Below are 17,600 nucleotides of genomic sequence, written 5' to 3'. Positions count from 1 at the left end.
AGTTTTAATCAAGTCTAATTTTGTCAACCATGCCCAAGCACCTCGAGCTCTATTAAATAGAGCTCGAGAGGAAAACACTAAGCTATTTTTCCGCTACCAGTCAACTGGCGTATGCACCAGTCGACTGGTCCTTTAAGTGAAGCTGACCATTACCCAACGGTATAAGATTTCACCCCAAGTACAATCACTCAGCACTCGTCCTCGCCCGACCAACCTAGACCTAGCCTTCTAGCCTCTTCCATCAGCCTCGCATCCCTCGGATATCTCCCCATCCTTCATGTCTTGCTTTCTGGAGCTTCCTTCGGCCTTGTCCTTATTGTCGGGTCTTCCTTTGCCAAGAGGCTCCTCACCTCCGGGACTTCATTCATTGCCAAGTCACACTTGGACTTACGTTGCCAAGACTACATACTTGGACTTATATCGCCAAGACTCATCCTTGGACTTTTCACCTCTGCCAAGATTACACTTGGACTTTCTTTATTGTACCTGTATCCTGCACACTCACAATGCATATCAAATATAATAATAAACCTAACTTAAACTTTTGCTCAAACATCAAAACCTAGGGCACCTAGATTGCTCCAACATTATATTGTTTAAAGAATTTAAATTGTTCATATGACAAACTATTGGTGAACGTGATACGGGTAGAAAAGATAATCAAATTAGAAATTTACTATGGCTTAGAAAGACTAATTGAAGTTCTAATTTTGACTTAATATGTTACATGATTGATATGTAACTATGTGATTATTGTGTTAGAAAACATAGTAGATGAAGAGTCTTATAACTCAATACATGGTGGAGTTAGTGTTTTTTTTATTACAATAAAGTTTTTTGATTTCATATGCATATTACATTTGATGCAAAAGATAATGAGGATAATAAATCTACTTTATCAAACATTATAAGAGAAATCTCTAGATATTTTAACTTTTCCGTTTCTAAAGTAACAATGGAACAAGTATTTCCAACTATGAAATTTGTTATAATAATTCTTTATGGAAGAAGAGCTTTTAGTATATTATATAGTTCTCTATATTGAATGAGAGTTGGTTGAAAAAATTATTAATAATATAATGATTAATGAGTTTGATTTTAAGAGGAATAAAAAAAAAAATACAATTTTAATAATATTTTTACTCTGCCATTGAATAGAATGTATTGAATATTAAATAATTTTATTCTATATTTTAAATTCATATACTTATTTATTTTATTTTTAAATTAATTAATTTGTTGTATTAATTATAGTCAGTCAGTAGAGATAACTTTAAATCACACCCCTTATATATATATATATAAAAGTAATTTGTTTTTCTAATATATTTTTGTGTGAGTAAACCTAAAATATAATTTACACTAACTCAAAAATTATGAGTATATATATAGGCATGATTTTGATATGATACTCAATTTTTTATACCTAATTGAGTGCATTGGTATCTTGATCTATGTGAGAGTCATTGAGAGGAGTCAAACATTTTATATATATATATATATATATATATGATTTTGATATTGTACTTGAATTTTATGCCCGATTGAGTGTACAAGCACGTGAATTTATGTGAGAGTCACTAAGAGGAGTTGGACACTATATATCCATGATGAGTACCATGTGAAATTTTTTTTTAAAGCTTAGAGTTTAGAATTTAGGGTTTAATATTTAGGATTTAAAATTTAGAAATTGGATTAGAATAATGCTCATAAGCTATGCATCAATGGATGTAGGTTAACATTCATATATAGGAAAATTATCCTATGGATGAGTTCCTACGGACTCTACCATGCCACCCAGTATTTTATTTTATTTTTTTTATTTTTTAAAAGTTTTCAATTATATTGATAAGATTTTATTTTTAGAATTTAAGAGTTGGATTAGAATATTAAGTATAAAAAAAAATTTAAAATCTAAAAAATATTCAGGTATACACAGTATACGATATAAAGTTCATAAGATAATAAAACCCTATGTATAGATATATATAGACGCATGAATTAAATAGATGAGATGGACTAGGAGACTCGATATAGGAGTTCAAATATATAGCTAGTTATTTATACATGGGCCATAAATTCAATTTAATTGGTAAAATATACATATAAAAAAATTCTAAGTAAATTAAATTATTAAATATAATAATATATTCACTGAGTCGTGTAATTTAGGATAATTGATCGAATCAAATACTATTAAACAGCTCAATTTGAGTACCGGAGTAAGTTTACCCAAATAATTATTTAAATAATTTATATTATAGAATAATTTTTTAACTTTATTCTTTATGAATTTCACTGTGAAGGAATATCCATCCAGTCACTAACGAAACATTCTGAAGTTAGGAATCGAGTTCCATCATTTTGTTAAATCAAACTAAATCATAATAATCAAGATATTCAAATATATATCATCATTTACTCTGATATTTGAATTCGGAAAAGACAAAAAATAAATAAATAAAATATTTTAATTAAAAACTCTACTCCTAAAATAAGATCGGGCTCAATCAAGCATGCTAAATATAATCTGACTAAATTAATTATTATTTTTGGATGAATTATATTTTGTCACGACTCTGTTTAAAAAAAACTACTGATTTATTTATTTTTGTCAGTAAATTGATGGAGAATCAAATTTTAATAAAATTCTAAATTAAAACTCTCGACATGATTTTTTTTAAAAAAAATATCTTAACATCTATTTATGAAAGATATCTTACCATCTACTATCTTCCTATATTGAATATAGAATTATGGCGATGAATAATAATATTTAGGGGAAATATATTAATTATAAACAATTAGAATCGTATAATTAAGGAAAAGAAGAATTATAGGGGAAAGAAATAAAATAAAATAAAATAAATTATATTTATCTAACCATAGACAAGGCACTTGTGGAAAGTACACAATTATAGAAAGATATAAAAAATTAATACACTCTTCTTATTTAGGTATAATTTAGACTCCGGTGAATATAAGAAAAGGAAAGATGGATAGATAAATAAATAAAAAAATAAATATATAAAACAAAAGGGGAAAAAATTTCGAATATGGATATTTTTATTATTATTTTTAAATCATCGTTATCAAATATGAGAGAGAAAAATATGAACACAAAAAAATAAGGAAAAAAGCTCTCATATATCAATTTACCCTTTAGAGTTTTTAAATTAACTAAAACACCCTTGATCGGCAGCTATTTAAAATCCACCCCCAGCCACCTTCAGGCTTCAGCACCTCCCACAGGGCGCGGCCTCTCCGTTTCGCCGTATTCCTCCCCTTTCGGCGTATCCGAAGAGAGATCTCGCGCTAGAGAGGGCGTTTTACGAGAACTAAGGACTGCGATGGAGTGCTAGAGGCGGCGCTCCCGGAGGATTACCGGGTCTGATTTCTGTTCCTCTCACGCCTCAATCCTTTTTTTCCCTCCGTAAATCTTGTGGAATATTGAAGACATCGGTCCTTCTGTGCTCAAAATCGAATCTTTGTTCTTGTGGCATCGGGTTGGAAGCTTGGCGACGGTGAAAAATTGTTTCGTGTTCTTGGCGGGATTAGATTGGTCGATCCTGGATGCAACTGGTCGATCTCTTTATTTTGAAGTCGATTTGATCCTCTTGGAATACTAGTTGATTCTTTGGTAGGTGTGTACTTTTTATTTTGTTGCCGCTGTAGTGCGACGATGAGCAAGAGTTTTAGCAGGAGCGTTTCGGCTCGGCTGACGCCTAGGAGTGTCAGCAGCCCTAGGGTTTTGGCTCAACGGAAATGGTGGGCAGCGCAAGGACCATCCTTTGGCAATCTGGCTGTGATCTTCTGTTTGGTCTCGGTGATACTGGTTGCTGGATGTATGTTGTATCTCTATGCTTTTCGATACTTCGGTCGTGGAAGATTGATCTCGGGCTTCTTTGATGAATCTGATGTCTGTAATGTATTTGATGGTAGCTGGGTTCCTGATGGTTCTTATTATCCGCTTTATAATAGCACAGAATGTCCATTTGCTGAAAGGGGGTTTAATTGCTTTGCAAATGGGAGAAAGGATATGAACTATCTTAAATGGAGATGGCAACCTCGACATTGCGACATCCCTAAATTTGATGCACGTGAAATCTTGGAAAGACTCAGAGGGAAGCGAGTCGTCTTTGTAGGAGACTCAATGAGTCGTACTCAGTGGGAGTCTCTCGTCTGCATACTTATGACTGGGGTGCAGGATCCCAACACTGTTTATGAAGTAAATGGAAATAAGATCTCAAAAACAATTCGATTCTTGGGGGTTAAGTTCCAAACATTTAACTTAACTGTGGAATTCTATCGATCGGTGTTTCTAGTACAGCAGGGTTTGGCACCAAAGCATGGACCAAGGAGGGTTCGCTTGACACTCAAGCTAGACAAGATGGATGATATTAATCATAGGTGGATTGATTCAGATGTTTTGATCTTCAATTCTGGCCATTGGTGGACACCAACTAAACTCTTTGATGTGTAAGTTATTAATAAATTTGGCTCTCAGATTTTGCCCATATTCACCTTTATTATGTCCTTGAGTCTTTTTGCTGTCTACTCTAGTTATTGTGACCATTTTCTGGAATCTCTGTAGAAAGAGGAAGTATTATATAGAGAATAATATGCACTACTTTCTAATTCTAGTCCTGACTTCTTATCTTTCACTTGTTTCCTTGTCCTTACTTTATTTCGCTGATCATTATCTTATATTAGAGATTTTTATGATGTTGACTTATTGCAGAATAGATGTTCAAAAGACAAGCTTTATGTTCATATGTATCTACTTTTTTACATACTGCTGTGGACTTTAGATGAATGCATTTGTACGGATAACTCCTTTAAATTATGTTGGGTCCTCTTATCATCAAATTTAACCTGAATAGTGTTTATGGAAAGATGTAAAATGAAGATAATATAATCACAAATTTCATTTATTGTAAACTACTTCTCTTGGTCCATAAAGCACATCTATGCATCTGTTTTTTTCCATAGTATTATGGATTTCCTGAACTTTTTACTTCAATAGCATTATTAGTATATTCCATGGTTAAATGAATTCGGCCTGAATGCAGGAACTTGGAAATTAGGAATTTCCCTAAAAGTAATACGATAAACTTGTACTTTCCAAAATCTACCTTTTGGTTAACTTCAGCACGTCCAAATTGCTTGAGTCCGTTACTTTATGGCTTTGGATACTATACGATGGATCTGTGCACTTCATGCTTCAACTGTAAACTATAATTGTTCAGTAATTGGTCCAGAAGCTGTGGTTAGATGTGGTTTCATGAATGTAAGCTACCTGTATTTCCCACCAAAACAAACATGATGCTGAAATATTGGTTATCTAAAGTGATTTAAAGATCAAAATTTCATGTGTTAGCTCTGATTTGCAGCACACCATCAAAGGATCCTAGTTTATGTTAGAAATTGTACTTCAAACAAAGTCTAACAGTCTACTTTTCAGGGGTTGCTATTTCCAGAATGGAGGAGTATTGAAGCTTGGCATGTCTATCAATTCTGCTTTCAGAACAGCCTTAGATACTTGGGCAACATGGATTGAGACAATGGTTAACACAAACAGAACTCATGTCTTCTTCCGAACTTTTGAGCCGTCCCATTGGAGGTACTCATTCCAACTCAATACATTTCAAACCGGAGGGATGCCCTCATGAATAATTCTGAATTTCTAGGTAGCTGTACATTACAATTCTCAAATGCATTTCCAAATCAAGCTAATTAGGCATGAAATTCAAGTGTCTTGGTTATTTATACCATGTAAATTACTTGCTCAATCTGGTTTCTGTTTATGTTCATTTGAAAAATTACTACTTAATCCGTCTTAGCCCTCACATCTTAATGCCAACATTATTAGTTTCTGTTAATGACTTGGTCCACCCTAGGTTTATTGACTATAGTATTCTGGGTCACACCTAGTTCGATTCCAGTCAATTTTTGTCAGCCCCGTTGGCTGATTAAGCTATTATCAGAAATAATAGAAGAAATTAAACTGGATTTGTGTTGTGCGATTTTGACCAATTACATCTTATTTGGTGATTTCAAGAAAGGAATTAATGATTCCTGATTGTTATCATAGTTCAATCTTGAGAGGAGAAAGGAAGAGTAAAGTTGTAAGGAGTTATAGGGCCTGCTAAAGATAAGAAAAACATCGGTATGATTTTAAATCATTGGCTAAGACGTATTTGCTACAGTGCTTTTTATAATAGAAATGACAATTGACCTGCACTGCCCTATAAATGTGGATGAAGCAGAGAAGGGGTAATGCTTTTTTATAACTCACTTCATTTCTGCCCCACTTGCACCACATATAATGATGTGAAAGTTAATATTTTGATTTTATGTTCCCTTTTTTTAACTCTGACTCAGTTCTGGTTCAAGGCGGGGCAAGGATGGGAAGAGATTTGACCTGAAAACCTGTTCTCGTTGCCCCCATATCTTGTTTGGAGTGGGGATGGACAGGAAAATTTCGTCTCCGTCTATCCCATTTCTATTTCTTATTCGTTGGTTTTTATCATAATCACCATTAAGAATAAAATAAAAAGGAACATAAGTCACATAGGGTCATGGTTGTCGGTTAAATCTTATTTTTTTATTATTATTATGAATTTCTTCATTATCCATTTGTGTTGATAGCCGTTTCCCTTCTAAGAGAGTTGATTCAGACTGAACTTCTTGTTGGCAGAAAATAAGGCTATCCTATCTCACATACTGCCCCTGCTTATGTGACCATTTTCTTCTATTTTTTAATTAGTCTTCCTTTTCCTCACTAAACTCATGGATAAATTTATCCATGATCTAGTTAAAACTTGGCTACCAAAATACTTTCTGGATGTCTTTCATATTATGTATTGGACATCGTAGTTTTGTTTAGCCATCCATCTTATTTCTATCCAACAATCTTCCATATCTTAGCACACTGATTTGAGCTGGAAATTTTCACACCCAAGTAAGCTAAAAGCCGAGTTGTCTGCGATGAGTTTTTATTATGTGCTTTTACCTGTGGCGATCAGTTTCTCAATTGTATTTCAACTATTTCTACACCCGAATAACAAAACATGGGTAAAAACTTCTTATTTCTTTCTTGTTTCAATGAAAATCATTCAATGAGTAGTCTTCATCGTGCCTACCCTATTGGCTTTGTGCATATTGGCAAGGGTATGCCAAATGAACAAATCAAAAAGTCCTTAATATATAGGTTTTACTTGTCATTTGAATGGGATAATTGCCAAACAATTAAGTTAAATGTGTTTCACCACGCATTTATTACCTATCTATCGCCCGATCTGCACATGTAGTTAATTTTTATAAATTTCATTTATTTAGAAATAATTTAAAAGTGTTATGTAATATTTTTTCACAGCTAGAAATATAGCCACCTTTTTGGTATGACGAATTAATGCTAAGGTTTAGCTACTGATTTTGAGCCTAAAGGAAACTGGAGTTTTAAGTGCCTTCTTCCTTGTACTTTGACTAGTTCAGTCAGGTTATGATAAGCTTCTTGTAGATTGCCCTTGCGAATTTACTGATATGGTTTTCTTTTTCAGTGGTTTAAACCAAAAGGCCTGTGAGGTGACGCAGCAGCCTCTTTCCGTGGCTAAATCTGACGACAGGAGTGAGTTTGCTGATATAATAGCTAAGGTAGTTGGAAACATGACAGTTCCTGTTACTGTCCTCAACGTAACATTGATGGGTGCCTTCAGGAGTGATGCACATATCGGCACTTGGAGCCACCCTTCTTCTATTCTTGATTGCAGCCACTGGTGCCTTCCTGGAGTCCCTGATGCTTGGAATGAACTTGTCTTCTTTCATCTGCTAGCAAATAGTAAGTTTTCACCAAAACCTTGTGATGGAAGCAGATTATCCAGTTTGATTTCAGTATATCTTGTGTGTCATTATCATCTATCAAGTAATCTCTTGAATGAATCCCTGGTACTTGAAATTCCATTAGACAACATAAAATAATCAATCACATTTCACCCATCCTAACTAAATTTTTGTGTTAATTATCCTTTTTTTTCTTTGTTGTGCAGGGCGGAAAAAATTAGGTAGATGACATGGAAGGATAGCGAACTTTTCTATTTCACAAACTATATAGATTCTTTCTGGTTCCACCTGGCTGGAGCTGCATAATTAACTCTCAATATGAGGTCAGAGCTTGTTAGAGGAAGCCAATTCACAGCCATGCCTTAGAAATGCATGTTGTCTTTTAGTTTGTTGAGTTCGGATTAACTCCCAGGGTTTAGGAACTTATCTCCTCTCTTTGTTTTTTTCTCAAAGAGTTAGATCCCTGTACCCAAGCAAATGTATCTACCTAACACATCAACGTTTTGAAAAATGAAGATATCAATTTCGTTTTTTTTCTTTCCCTCAAGATTTTATGTTGGTAGATTGCTGGTAATATAGAATCCACCGTTGTTTCCCAAACTTTATTGATGGGAATTCAAGTCCTATCTAGCAGAGAATGAGCGGAAAATGAGCCTAATCATTGGATCGACCTTTTTAAAGTTATTGGCTAGTAGTTTATTTCATCATTTTGTTTAGCGCACAGGGTCATGGTGGTCATCTGTGAGAGGTGAGCATTTCGAGACAGATGAGTTTGGATAGTGACGACGAGATCATTTCAATCTTTCTTTGAGATGAATTTGGGCAGAAAATCACCTTCTACCAAGTTTTTATCCAGGAAATATTTCTCATCACTAGTCAATTTGATAATTAGTTATAAATTGATCTTATAATATATCTCCATTTATATAATTTGGGAATGAATTGTGAGGACGTAATCACCTTTTACAAAATATTCCTATAGTGTAGTCAAGTCGGTGACCATGTGATAGATTTATAGAATTTAATGAGGAAATATCATCAAGTGAGAATAAAATATCGTGTATCCTCGCAATGAGGCATACTCGATTATGTAATATGAAGGTAAGGTCTCTCAAGCTTGGATGACCTAAGTCTATTTTGCTAGTCATCTAACCGATGAACATTGAGCCACAATCAATTGAGCAAGATAGGTTAAACAAGTTGATCATTCCCTATCGGTCAATCAATCAACTAATCAATAGGCCAGTTTGTTTTGATAGGTCAAATGAGTAAAGTAGTCTAGTGGGTCTAGAAAGGTTGGACATGCTAATTGTTGAATTAGTCAATTAAATAAATCAATTGCATGATTGAGCTAGACAAATTGATCGGATTAAGTGAGCTAATCTGGCTAAATGGGTTGGTCGACCCAAATGAGTCAATCACACTGTTCGAGTTGGATGGATTGATTAAGTTGGTCGAGCCGAATAAGCCAATCTAGTTAAATTCATTGTGCCAAACAGATTAACAGACCAAATTGAAATGGAACATGCAAGTAAAAAGTAAAATTAGTTTAAATAAATTATGAAAATTATTTCACATATATTTATTATAAAATTTATTAGTAAAATATAAGAATAGCTATTCTTTATTTAGTCCCCCTTTATTAGGGACCAGAACCACTAGTAAAAAAAAATAAACGGATGGATAAATTATTTATAATTACGATCGTAATTATAATTTAATCGTAATTAATTATGATTCTCTTTAGATTAATCATCCTCTCAAATTATAATTTGGATCGGAACATGTGACCGACACTTGACAACCTAATCACTTATCCACTGTCGACGACCTCCAGCTACCCATTCAGATCCAAACTATAACTTAGGGGACGATGAATACAAAAAGAGATCACAACTAATTATGATCAAATTACGACCACAATCCAACCATAATTATAAATAATTTATTTTTTGATTTATGGATCAAGAGATCGAATCTCCATTTATTATGTTCCCTACCAATAACTATAATTACTATAGTATTATCCCTTTCATTCCATCAACCTATGCCCGATAATTTTCTTTCTAATCCCCTTTCCTCGTAATAGAGATCCTTTGTCCTAAAAATAACGTGTTCCTATAATTCCTCGTCGGTTATGACATCTTCATGATATACACTATATTCTTGAAATATAATTTAACTTGTCTAATCCACGGAAGAACATAAGGACAAAGGTTTGTGAGGATCTCAACTCCTTTCCTCGTTCGTTGTTTTTTTGTTTTAAGTTGCCCTCGGGATGAGATAAGATTGTAATCCTCGGGATCAATACTCAGCCAAGAATTTCTCCAACGTAGCTTTCTTCCGATGACAGTGGACGGCCTGAGGCATCGTTCACGTACGGTATCATATATTTTTTTTTTCTATTTTTTTAAGCAAACAATAAAAAAATGTCGAATAAAAAGACAGTGCCAAAGTGGAAATTCTGTCTTTTTTTTTAATAAAAACAACACCAATAAAAAAAACGTGAAATAAAAAGCCAACGGAAATTCTGTCTTTTTATCTAAACAACAACAAAAACGTAGAATAAAAAGACACTGGAAATAAAAAACAGAGCAATCAAATCCCTTTAGAATTATTTCCCACATGGAAGTGTTGGAGAAGAATTCAGATGAGATGAACTATTAAATGGCTTGGGAATATGTAAAGAAAAGTGACTCGTCATATAGAATTTTGCCTTCTCAATCTTGCTAAATGGTTAAATTCTCTAAAAAAAAACATCGCTTTAAGAAACAACTCCTCAAATATATGTTGGGGACATAGAGGTGCTCTTCTTTTGGGTGTTATGCAATATGTGATACTATATTACAAGACCATATCGGTCCCAAATTTCAATATTGGAAATCTCCACTTCCTGAGAAACAGACAACGGACAGAGCTACCTTGTATTGAATTTGTGGAAGAACCCTTCAGGCTCATCGACATAGCTAACCTTGTTTTATGATCACTCTGAACATAAGGAAACCGTGTCGATGCAATATTAGGTATAAGTAGAGCAATCAACCCCTTGCCTTAAAATTTCAGGCACCCCATCTATGTCGAGCATTAAAAGCTGTCTAGCTAAGAAATGGCCTGAATCAGCTTAGTTCCGCTGTGTGCACACATTTCTGATGCCTTTCCATGAAGTCAAGCGGCTCTAAGCTTGTTCTTCAAACCATCTTTACCGCCATCTTAGTAACATTGACATCACTCAAGTTACCTTCCTATTGATTCAATTAATGAAGTTTGGGCACTAGTACTAGATCTGTTTGTTTTCAAATCCTCTTTCAGTTTGGTGACTCTATGAGTGTTTGAATGGTGGAAGTCAAATGTGTCTCTATCAGCTTTTTCCAAAATAGACTAATTTGATCGTCCCAAAATGAATGAGATTTCAGAAACTCAGTCCTCAAAACTAACTGCTCCAGAAAAAGTGCTTGAGAACAAAATTTCCACAAATCATGGCCAGTCCACCGAAAACAGAAGTTGCAGTGGCACACAACTCGGTCTAAATTATAGATGTCGAGGCAGGTAGAGAGCAGAAGACACATCACATTGATGGTGAATGGGACAATGAGAGGAGGAGTATCAACAAGGATGATTCAGTTGACCTAATAGGAGCATAACATTGACATTCAAACTGCAAGATCAAGCAGCCATGATCCTTTGGGTGTCCTTGTTTGACTTCCTCTATTAGGGTTGCTTTTGAAACATCCACACATGCAAATCTCCCTAATGCCTTGATGAACAATTCAAGTCAGTTGTGGCGTGTGCAACCTCTTCTTTTGCATTATTAACTATACACCAACTATGATTTAAAGATGATTTTGAGTCTTCACATACCTAATTTCCTATCACAATTTGTTGAATTCTTCTAATTTAGGATTGAGCCATTTTGCCAACCCTGTCATCGTCACTCACCTAATCGTTCAGCACATTGACAACTACACCAGACCATAAACTATTTCAGAGCCTACTGCTACCATAGCAATCCTACAGCTATTGCAATTTGAGAGAAGATATTCATGTTCTTTGAAATTAGCAAACTTTAATGAATACCTTCGGGGCATTACACAAAAATAAATAGTTGTGGAATGAGGAGACATTGGAAAAAAAAAAAATTAAACAAAAAAAAAAGCATGGAAAAAAGAATATGAACTAAGAAACGGAGAGAAAATACGATGAAGAAAAGAATTGGATGGATATGAATTGGGCTTCAGATCACTCACATGAAACTTGGCGCGCGCGACAAGACCCTGCGTCCGGCGGTGGTTTCCGTACGAGCGGCGGCGGCGCCTGCGCAGGCCGCATAGGCTCTCTCCAGCGCCCCGACCACCTCCCCCATGGTTGGCCGGTCCTGCCCCTCTGGCCGCACGCACTCCGATGCCACGTACCCCACGTACGCCACCGCCTCTACTTCCTCCGGTGATGCCGGCGCGACCCTGCGATCCATAACTCGCGCCACTTCGTCTGCCTCAATGTACGGCACGGCCATCTCTACCACGTTCCGCGGAGTGGAGCTGCCCTCCGTCTCCTGGTCCTCCCCCTCCACCTCCATGCTCCGGTGGATGGCCTTGCACCCTGTGACCAGTTCAAGTAGCACCACCCCGAAGCTGTAAATGTCGCTTTTTTCCGTCAGTCGCCGCAGACGATAATATTCGGGATCCATGTAACCAACCGTGCCGGCGGCGATGCTTCCTTCGTCCTCGGGGCTTGTCAGAGACAACCCGAAGTCCGCGACCTTGGCCGTCCACTCCTCGTCGAGCAGAATGTTGGAGGACTTGATGTCCCGGTGGATGATGGGCGGCACCGCGTAGGCATGCAGATATTCGATTCCTCGGGCCGCGTCGAGCGCCAGGCGAAGCCGCGTAGTCCACGAACTCAGCGGCGACGACGGGACCATGGGACACCTGTGAAGGTTGTCGTGCAGGGTGCCGTGGGTCATGTACTCGTACACTAGCACACGCTCACCGCGCTCCCGGCAGAAGCCCAGAAGGCGGACCAGATTCTTGTGGTTGATGCGCGAGAGCACAGCCAGCTCAGAGCAGAATGCTTGCTCCCGTTGCTCCCGGTCGAATTTTCGGAGTTGCTCGTGTCGTCGGGATGTGGACGGCGGCGCGGACGGCGGAACGTCTGCCCGCTTAATCGCGACTTCACGTCCGTCCGGCAGCGTCGCACGGTAGACCGCGCCGAAGCTTCCAGAGCCGATCTCGTGCGTCTCCGAAAAATTGTCAGTGATCATGAACAGGAACTCTAGAGAGAACTCCTCGACAGTCCCGCCACCAAGCCGACCGTCAAGAGACAAATCCGGCAACCCCAATGGCTGGCTCCGCCGGTACAACCACACCGAACCCAGTACTCCGCCATTGTTCCGCAGCCTGAGAGCACGAGAGGCCAGAAAGCACATCAAGGCTAACAATCCCAAACTGAATCCGGATCCAAGAACCGCAAAAAGTGTCTTCCTTGTGCGACCACCACCGCTTTGCTGAGATGGCGGCGTAGAATTGGAACTGAGCTGGAGCCGGCACGATTGGCAGATGCCCTCGTCCGATGAACACATGTTACCGGAGCCTGGCAGCACCCCGCAGCTGCCGCAGCTCGAGATCGGAGAACACGTCCCCGGCAAGACACTTGTATAGATCGTGTGGTTCTGCAGGAACAGCTCGTTCCCCCAACAAACCACGGAGAAATTGAGCAACAAAATGCCGCAGATGGCGTCGCCCCTCGCCTGGATCCCAACAAACCGCTCCCTAGCGAGGCTATCTGGCGGCCGTGAGCCCTCCCCCCAGCACAGAACCGTTCCATTGGAACACAGCGCGCAGGTCTTGTTCTCACCCAATGCCATGGACACGATGCCGGATAGATCCGGCTCCACCGCCGGCGCCCCGGCGCCCCAGCAAGTCAGCTGTCCAGCAACTGACTCCGCACAGGCGTGCCGGGTCCCGGCAGCAAGCAAACTGAAGTTACCAACCGGCGTCTTCTCGACGACCTCCCGGTCGCTCCCGAAGCACCGGATGGTGCCGGATCTCAGCCGCCCACAGACGAAGTTCCGCCCCACAGCGATGTCAGAGAAGTTAATCCCGCGAGGGAATACCATCTCCTCCCACCGCCAGCATTCCGGCCCTCCGTCCGTCAGGCCACAGACGTGGGTATCGCCGGATGCGAGGGCCGCGAGGGGCGGACCCCAGTAGATCCGCTTCTCGTAGGTCTCGTAGCCATGCTCGGGAAAGGTCCACCAGCGCATGGTGGCGTTGGAGTTGTCGGACGGGATGGTGAGGCCGCAGAGAAAGTCATTGCCAGCGGCGACAGCCGCATAAGGGATCTCGCCGGCGGGGTAGCAGAGCACGTCACGCGTGGAAGCGCTGTTGCAGTTGAGATCGTAGCGGTGGGGTAGGGCGGAGGGGACGAGGGCGCAGACGAGCGTATAATTAGGGCCCCGTTGGGAGACGGCGAAAGTGGAGAAGGGAGAGGCGAGGATGGAGGAGGAGCAGAGGAGGAGGAAGGTTAGAAGGAAGAGGCAGGTCCGGTTCGGAGTCGGCAGCATGGCATCGGCGGCGAGTCGGTGGTTTGGGTTGCGGCGGAGAAGCTCATCGTAACTTGGACAGCGAGGGGGGAGAGGGTAGTTGGAATTAGGGAGGAACTGGGCGAACGACGGCGGATTTTATTATTTTGGACCATGTCCGGTTCAACCCGTCCATGATTGCGGCTCGAACACATGAACCGGATAACTTTTCTGGTTTATTCGGTTGGTGCGGATGGATGGAGCCGAGTCGGGACTTCACCAAATTAACTTTCCATTTTCATCGAGCCAATAATTGATTGATGTCCAATTCGACGAAATGGATTGAGTTGGATGTAGAAGATGATCATGCCTTTCTTTTTTTTTCTTTTTTTTTTAAACGACTTTAGAAAATTAGATTCGTCTATTATATAAAAATAGTAATGATTTTCTCGCCACGCATTGATTATTTTCCAAATCTATTAATAATTTTGGTTTTGTACCACCACGCATTATTGGTTTGGGATGATTTTAAAAACGGTAGAGAATGACAGGGGAACTTCATTTCTTTCTTTCTTTCACGCTTTGTACGCCTCCTACTAAAAACGAGGAGTCATAGAAGCCAATCAGGGGTTGAAGTTTGATTTTAAAAACGCTAGAGAATGACAGAGGAACTCCATTTCATTGACTAGAACCCTAAAAGATCTCCACTGGTTTCTCACCGTCAAACAACAACTTGGGTAAAGTTTCGGGGTTGGCTCCAGTCTCGCACGTTCTATTTTAGATGTTTAATAGCCTAAATTATGAAAAAGTTTGGTGGTTGTCTTATCCATTTTAGATGAAATTAAATATAACATTGCTTAGCATTTCATTTTTGATTTTTTTTTAAAAAAAAAACAGCAAAGCGTGTAGAGCGATGTGAAAACAAACAAGTGGGCAAAAATAATGGACTATAAGGTAAATTAAGTGAACCAATCCTATCAATTAGAAGAATGAACCAACTTTAAAGCAATTCAAATGTAAGTTTTTTTTAAGAGGTTTGTAAAATTTAAAAGTTGAATAAAAAAATTTGAAATATTGTCGGCGTGAGGTTTGAAATTTTCATTTCAAGAGCAAAAAGGAAACATCAAAAAAGCAAAAAAGCAAAAAGTAAAACAGTAGCAAAATTTTAAAGTTATTTTTCCTTTAAAATTGGAAATGTAGGTGGTGTTGTCGTGCTTCATGATATTCATATATTTTTATAATAGTATGATATTATTCAGTTTAAGTTTAGGTCCTCATAATTTTATTCTTGAGCTTTTCCTAAAAGGCCTCATGTCAATGGAGATATCATGCATCCTTTTAACCCCATGATTTTTACTAAATCTTTCCAATGTGAGATTTTGATTGAACCCCAACAATCCTCCTCTCAAACGAAGAACCAAAATTACTCTCATGGTCCGAGTCTTTCTGAAAGTATCTGGTCATCCTGACCTACTCTGGGCCTCCCCGTAAGCATTCACACCCGGTCACCTTGACCTACTCCGGGCCTCCCCGCGAGTATTCGGTCACCTTGACCTACTTCGGGCCTCCCTGCGAGCATCCAGTTACCTTGACCTACTCGTCTCCCCGCGAGCATCTGGTCATCCCGACCTGCTCCATGTCTCCTCGCAAGCATCTGGTCACCTTGACCTACTCTGGGCTCTCCATGAACATCCGGTCACCCTGACCTGCTCCAGGTCCACCCTTAACTTCGTTCAAAGCCACCCCATATGACATCTGGTCTGGACCATAACTCTGATAACATTTGTTATGCCCAAAGGATGTCCACATATCTCCACAATGACATGATATTATCCACTTTGGGCCTAGACCCTCATGACTTTGCTCTTGGGCTCTCCCCAAAAGGCCTCATGTCAATGGAGATATTATGCATCCTTTTAATCCCATGATTTTTACTAAATCTTTTCAATATGAGATTTTAATTGAACCCTAATAGGTGGGACTATTTAGGATATTTTTAGTCGTTAGAGCTACGAAGGAGCTCTTTTATGATAGGTTTTATAGTATAGGGTCCAAAAAAAATTCTTGAGAGATGTTTTTGTAGCGGAGAGAGTAGTAGGGTTTTATACTTTTGATGTTACATTGATGAGAGTTTTTTACTTAAAAAAAGTTCATTTAGAGCTATGGGCACCTTCAATGGCTAAAGTTCTATATGAGTTTTTTTTTTTTTTTTTTTTTTTTTTTTTTTTTTTTTTGTAGTCTTCAATATGTCACCTTAATGTCATATAAAAAACATAAAACTTATCACTCTCTCCACAACTAAAAACCTCCCTAAAACTTTTTAATTGATCTTATATTATCAACTTTTTTGTGCATAATTAATTACTGCCCCACCTATATTATTAATTTTGAGATGGAAGAGCAGGTTTAAAATTTTACTACTATTTTTAAACTACTAGCCTCAAACCTTGTATCTATAAGGGCATCTCCAATAGTTGTAATTCTGAATGAGTTTTTTTTTTTGTAATTTTTAATATATCACATCATAAGCATGAAAATCTGCTACTCTCTCCATAATAAAAAAACCTCCCTACCACTCATATTGCTAATTTTAAGAGAAAAAATAGCTTTAAAATTTTACTATTACTCTTAACTAAAAACTTCAAACCTCAAACCTCATGCTCACAATAGTTCAAGCTTTTTTGCTCAGTTTTTTAGTTTGACAACCCCCTCCAAAGACCTTGCATTGGAGATGCTCTAATGGTTAGAGCTTTTTTCTTCAATTTTTTCATTTCTCAAATCTCTTTAAAAATCTCCCATTGGAGGGTATCTTCAATAGGTCTAAATGAGTTTTTTTTTATCCCCATATGCCATATCAATGTCATATCAAAGTGACATCAAAAAGTATAAAAACCTATGTACTCTCTTCACTATAAAAAAAAATCTCACAATAATTAATTTTAGGACCTACATTATCAAATCACACATCTTTATTGATTATTTTTTTTCATTTATTATTGATTCTACCCGTGAACGTCGACGTGTAATTCACTAGTGAGTTGACTCTGTTACCAACTTAATTATCAATTGATAAGTAACAATGAGCATAATGAGGTGGCGGGGAGCCTAAATCACAGTAAACAAAAAAAGACGAGGGTTAGAATGATGACCAGGGGTTCCCTAGCGTGACCACTCTGATGCTCAAGTTAGATGATAAAGAAGATGATTATTAGGGTTTTGATGTATGTAGAGGTGCCAATGT

The 17,600-nt window shown here is 38.2% G+C and overlaps 2 protein-coding genes across 5 annotated transcripts; one reads left to right on the top strand and one right to left on the bottom strand.

Moving 5' to 3' along the window:
• The first annotated feature begins 1,329 nt into the window (after window positions 1-1,329).
• LOC122028861 (protein trichome berefringence-like 7) lies at window positions 1,330-8,385 on the top strand. 2 transcript variants are annotated; one of them, XM_042587798.1, is made up of 4 exons: window positions 1,330-4,479; window positions 5,465-5,623; window positions 7,563-7,656; window positions 7,719-7,829. In XM_042587798.1, the coding sequence occupies exons 1-4, from the start codon at window positions 3,683-3,685 to the stop codon at window positions 7,722-7,724; spliced, it is 1,056 nt and encodes a 351-aa protein (XP_042443732.1). In that variant the 5' UTR covers window positions 1,330-3,682; the 3' UTR covers window positions 7,725-7,829. The 2 variants fall into 2 exon arrangements, with proteins under 2 accessions (XP_042443732.1, XP_042443731.1); XM_042587797.1 differs by adding an exon at window positions 8,049-8,385 and having other exon boundaries at window positions 1,332-4,479; window positions 7,563-7,840.
• On the bottom strand, window positions 7,694-14,664 carry LOC122028860 (serine/threonine-protein kinase-like protein CCR4). 3 transcript variants are annotated; one of them, XM_042587795.1, is made up of 2 exons: window positions 12,087-14,659; window positions 7,694-7,827 (listed from the first exon to the last, which is right to left on the bottom strand). In XM_042587795.1, exons 1-2 carry the CDS (start codon window positions 14,399-14,401, stop codon window positions 7,824-7,826), a joined length of 2,319 nt encoding a protein of 772 aa, XP_042443729.1. In that variant the 5' UTR covers window positions 14,402-14,659; the 3' UTR covers window positions 7,694-7,823. The 3 variants fall into 3 exon arrangements, with proteins under 3 accessions (XP_042443729.1, XP_042443728.1, XP_042443730.1); XM_042587794.1 differs by lacking the exon at window positions 7,694-7,827 and adding an exon at window positions 9,503-10,203 and having other exon boundaries at window positions 12,087-14,664; XM_042587796.1 differs by lacking the exon at window positions 7,694-7,827 and having other exon boundaries at window positions 12,302-12,470; window positions 12,536-14,663.
• Window positions 14,665-17,600: the final 2,936 nt, after the last annotated feature.

This window comes from Zingiber officinale, chromosome 10B (assembly GCF_018446385.1).
Source record: "Zingiber officinale cultivar Zhangliang chromosome 10B, Zo_v1.1, whole genome shotgun sequence".
Classification (NCBI taxonomy): domain Eukaryota; kingdom Viridiplantae; phylum Streptophyta; class Magnoliopsida; order Zingiberales; family Zingiberaceae; genus Zingiber; species Zingiber officinale.
This window is presented reverse-complemented; position numbering and strand designations above follow the sequence as displayed.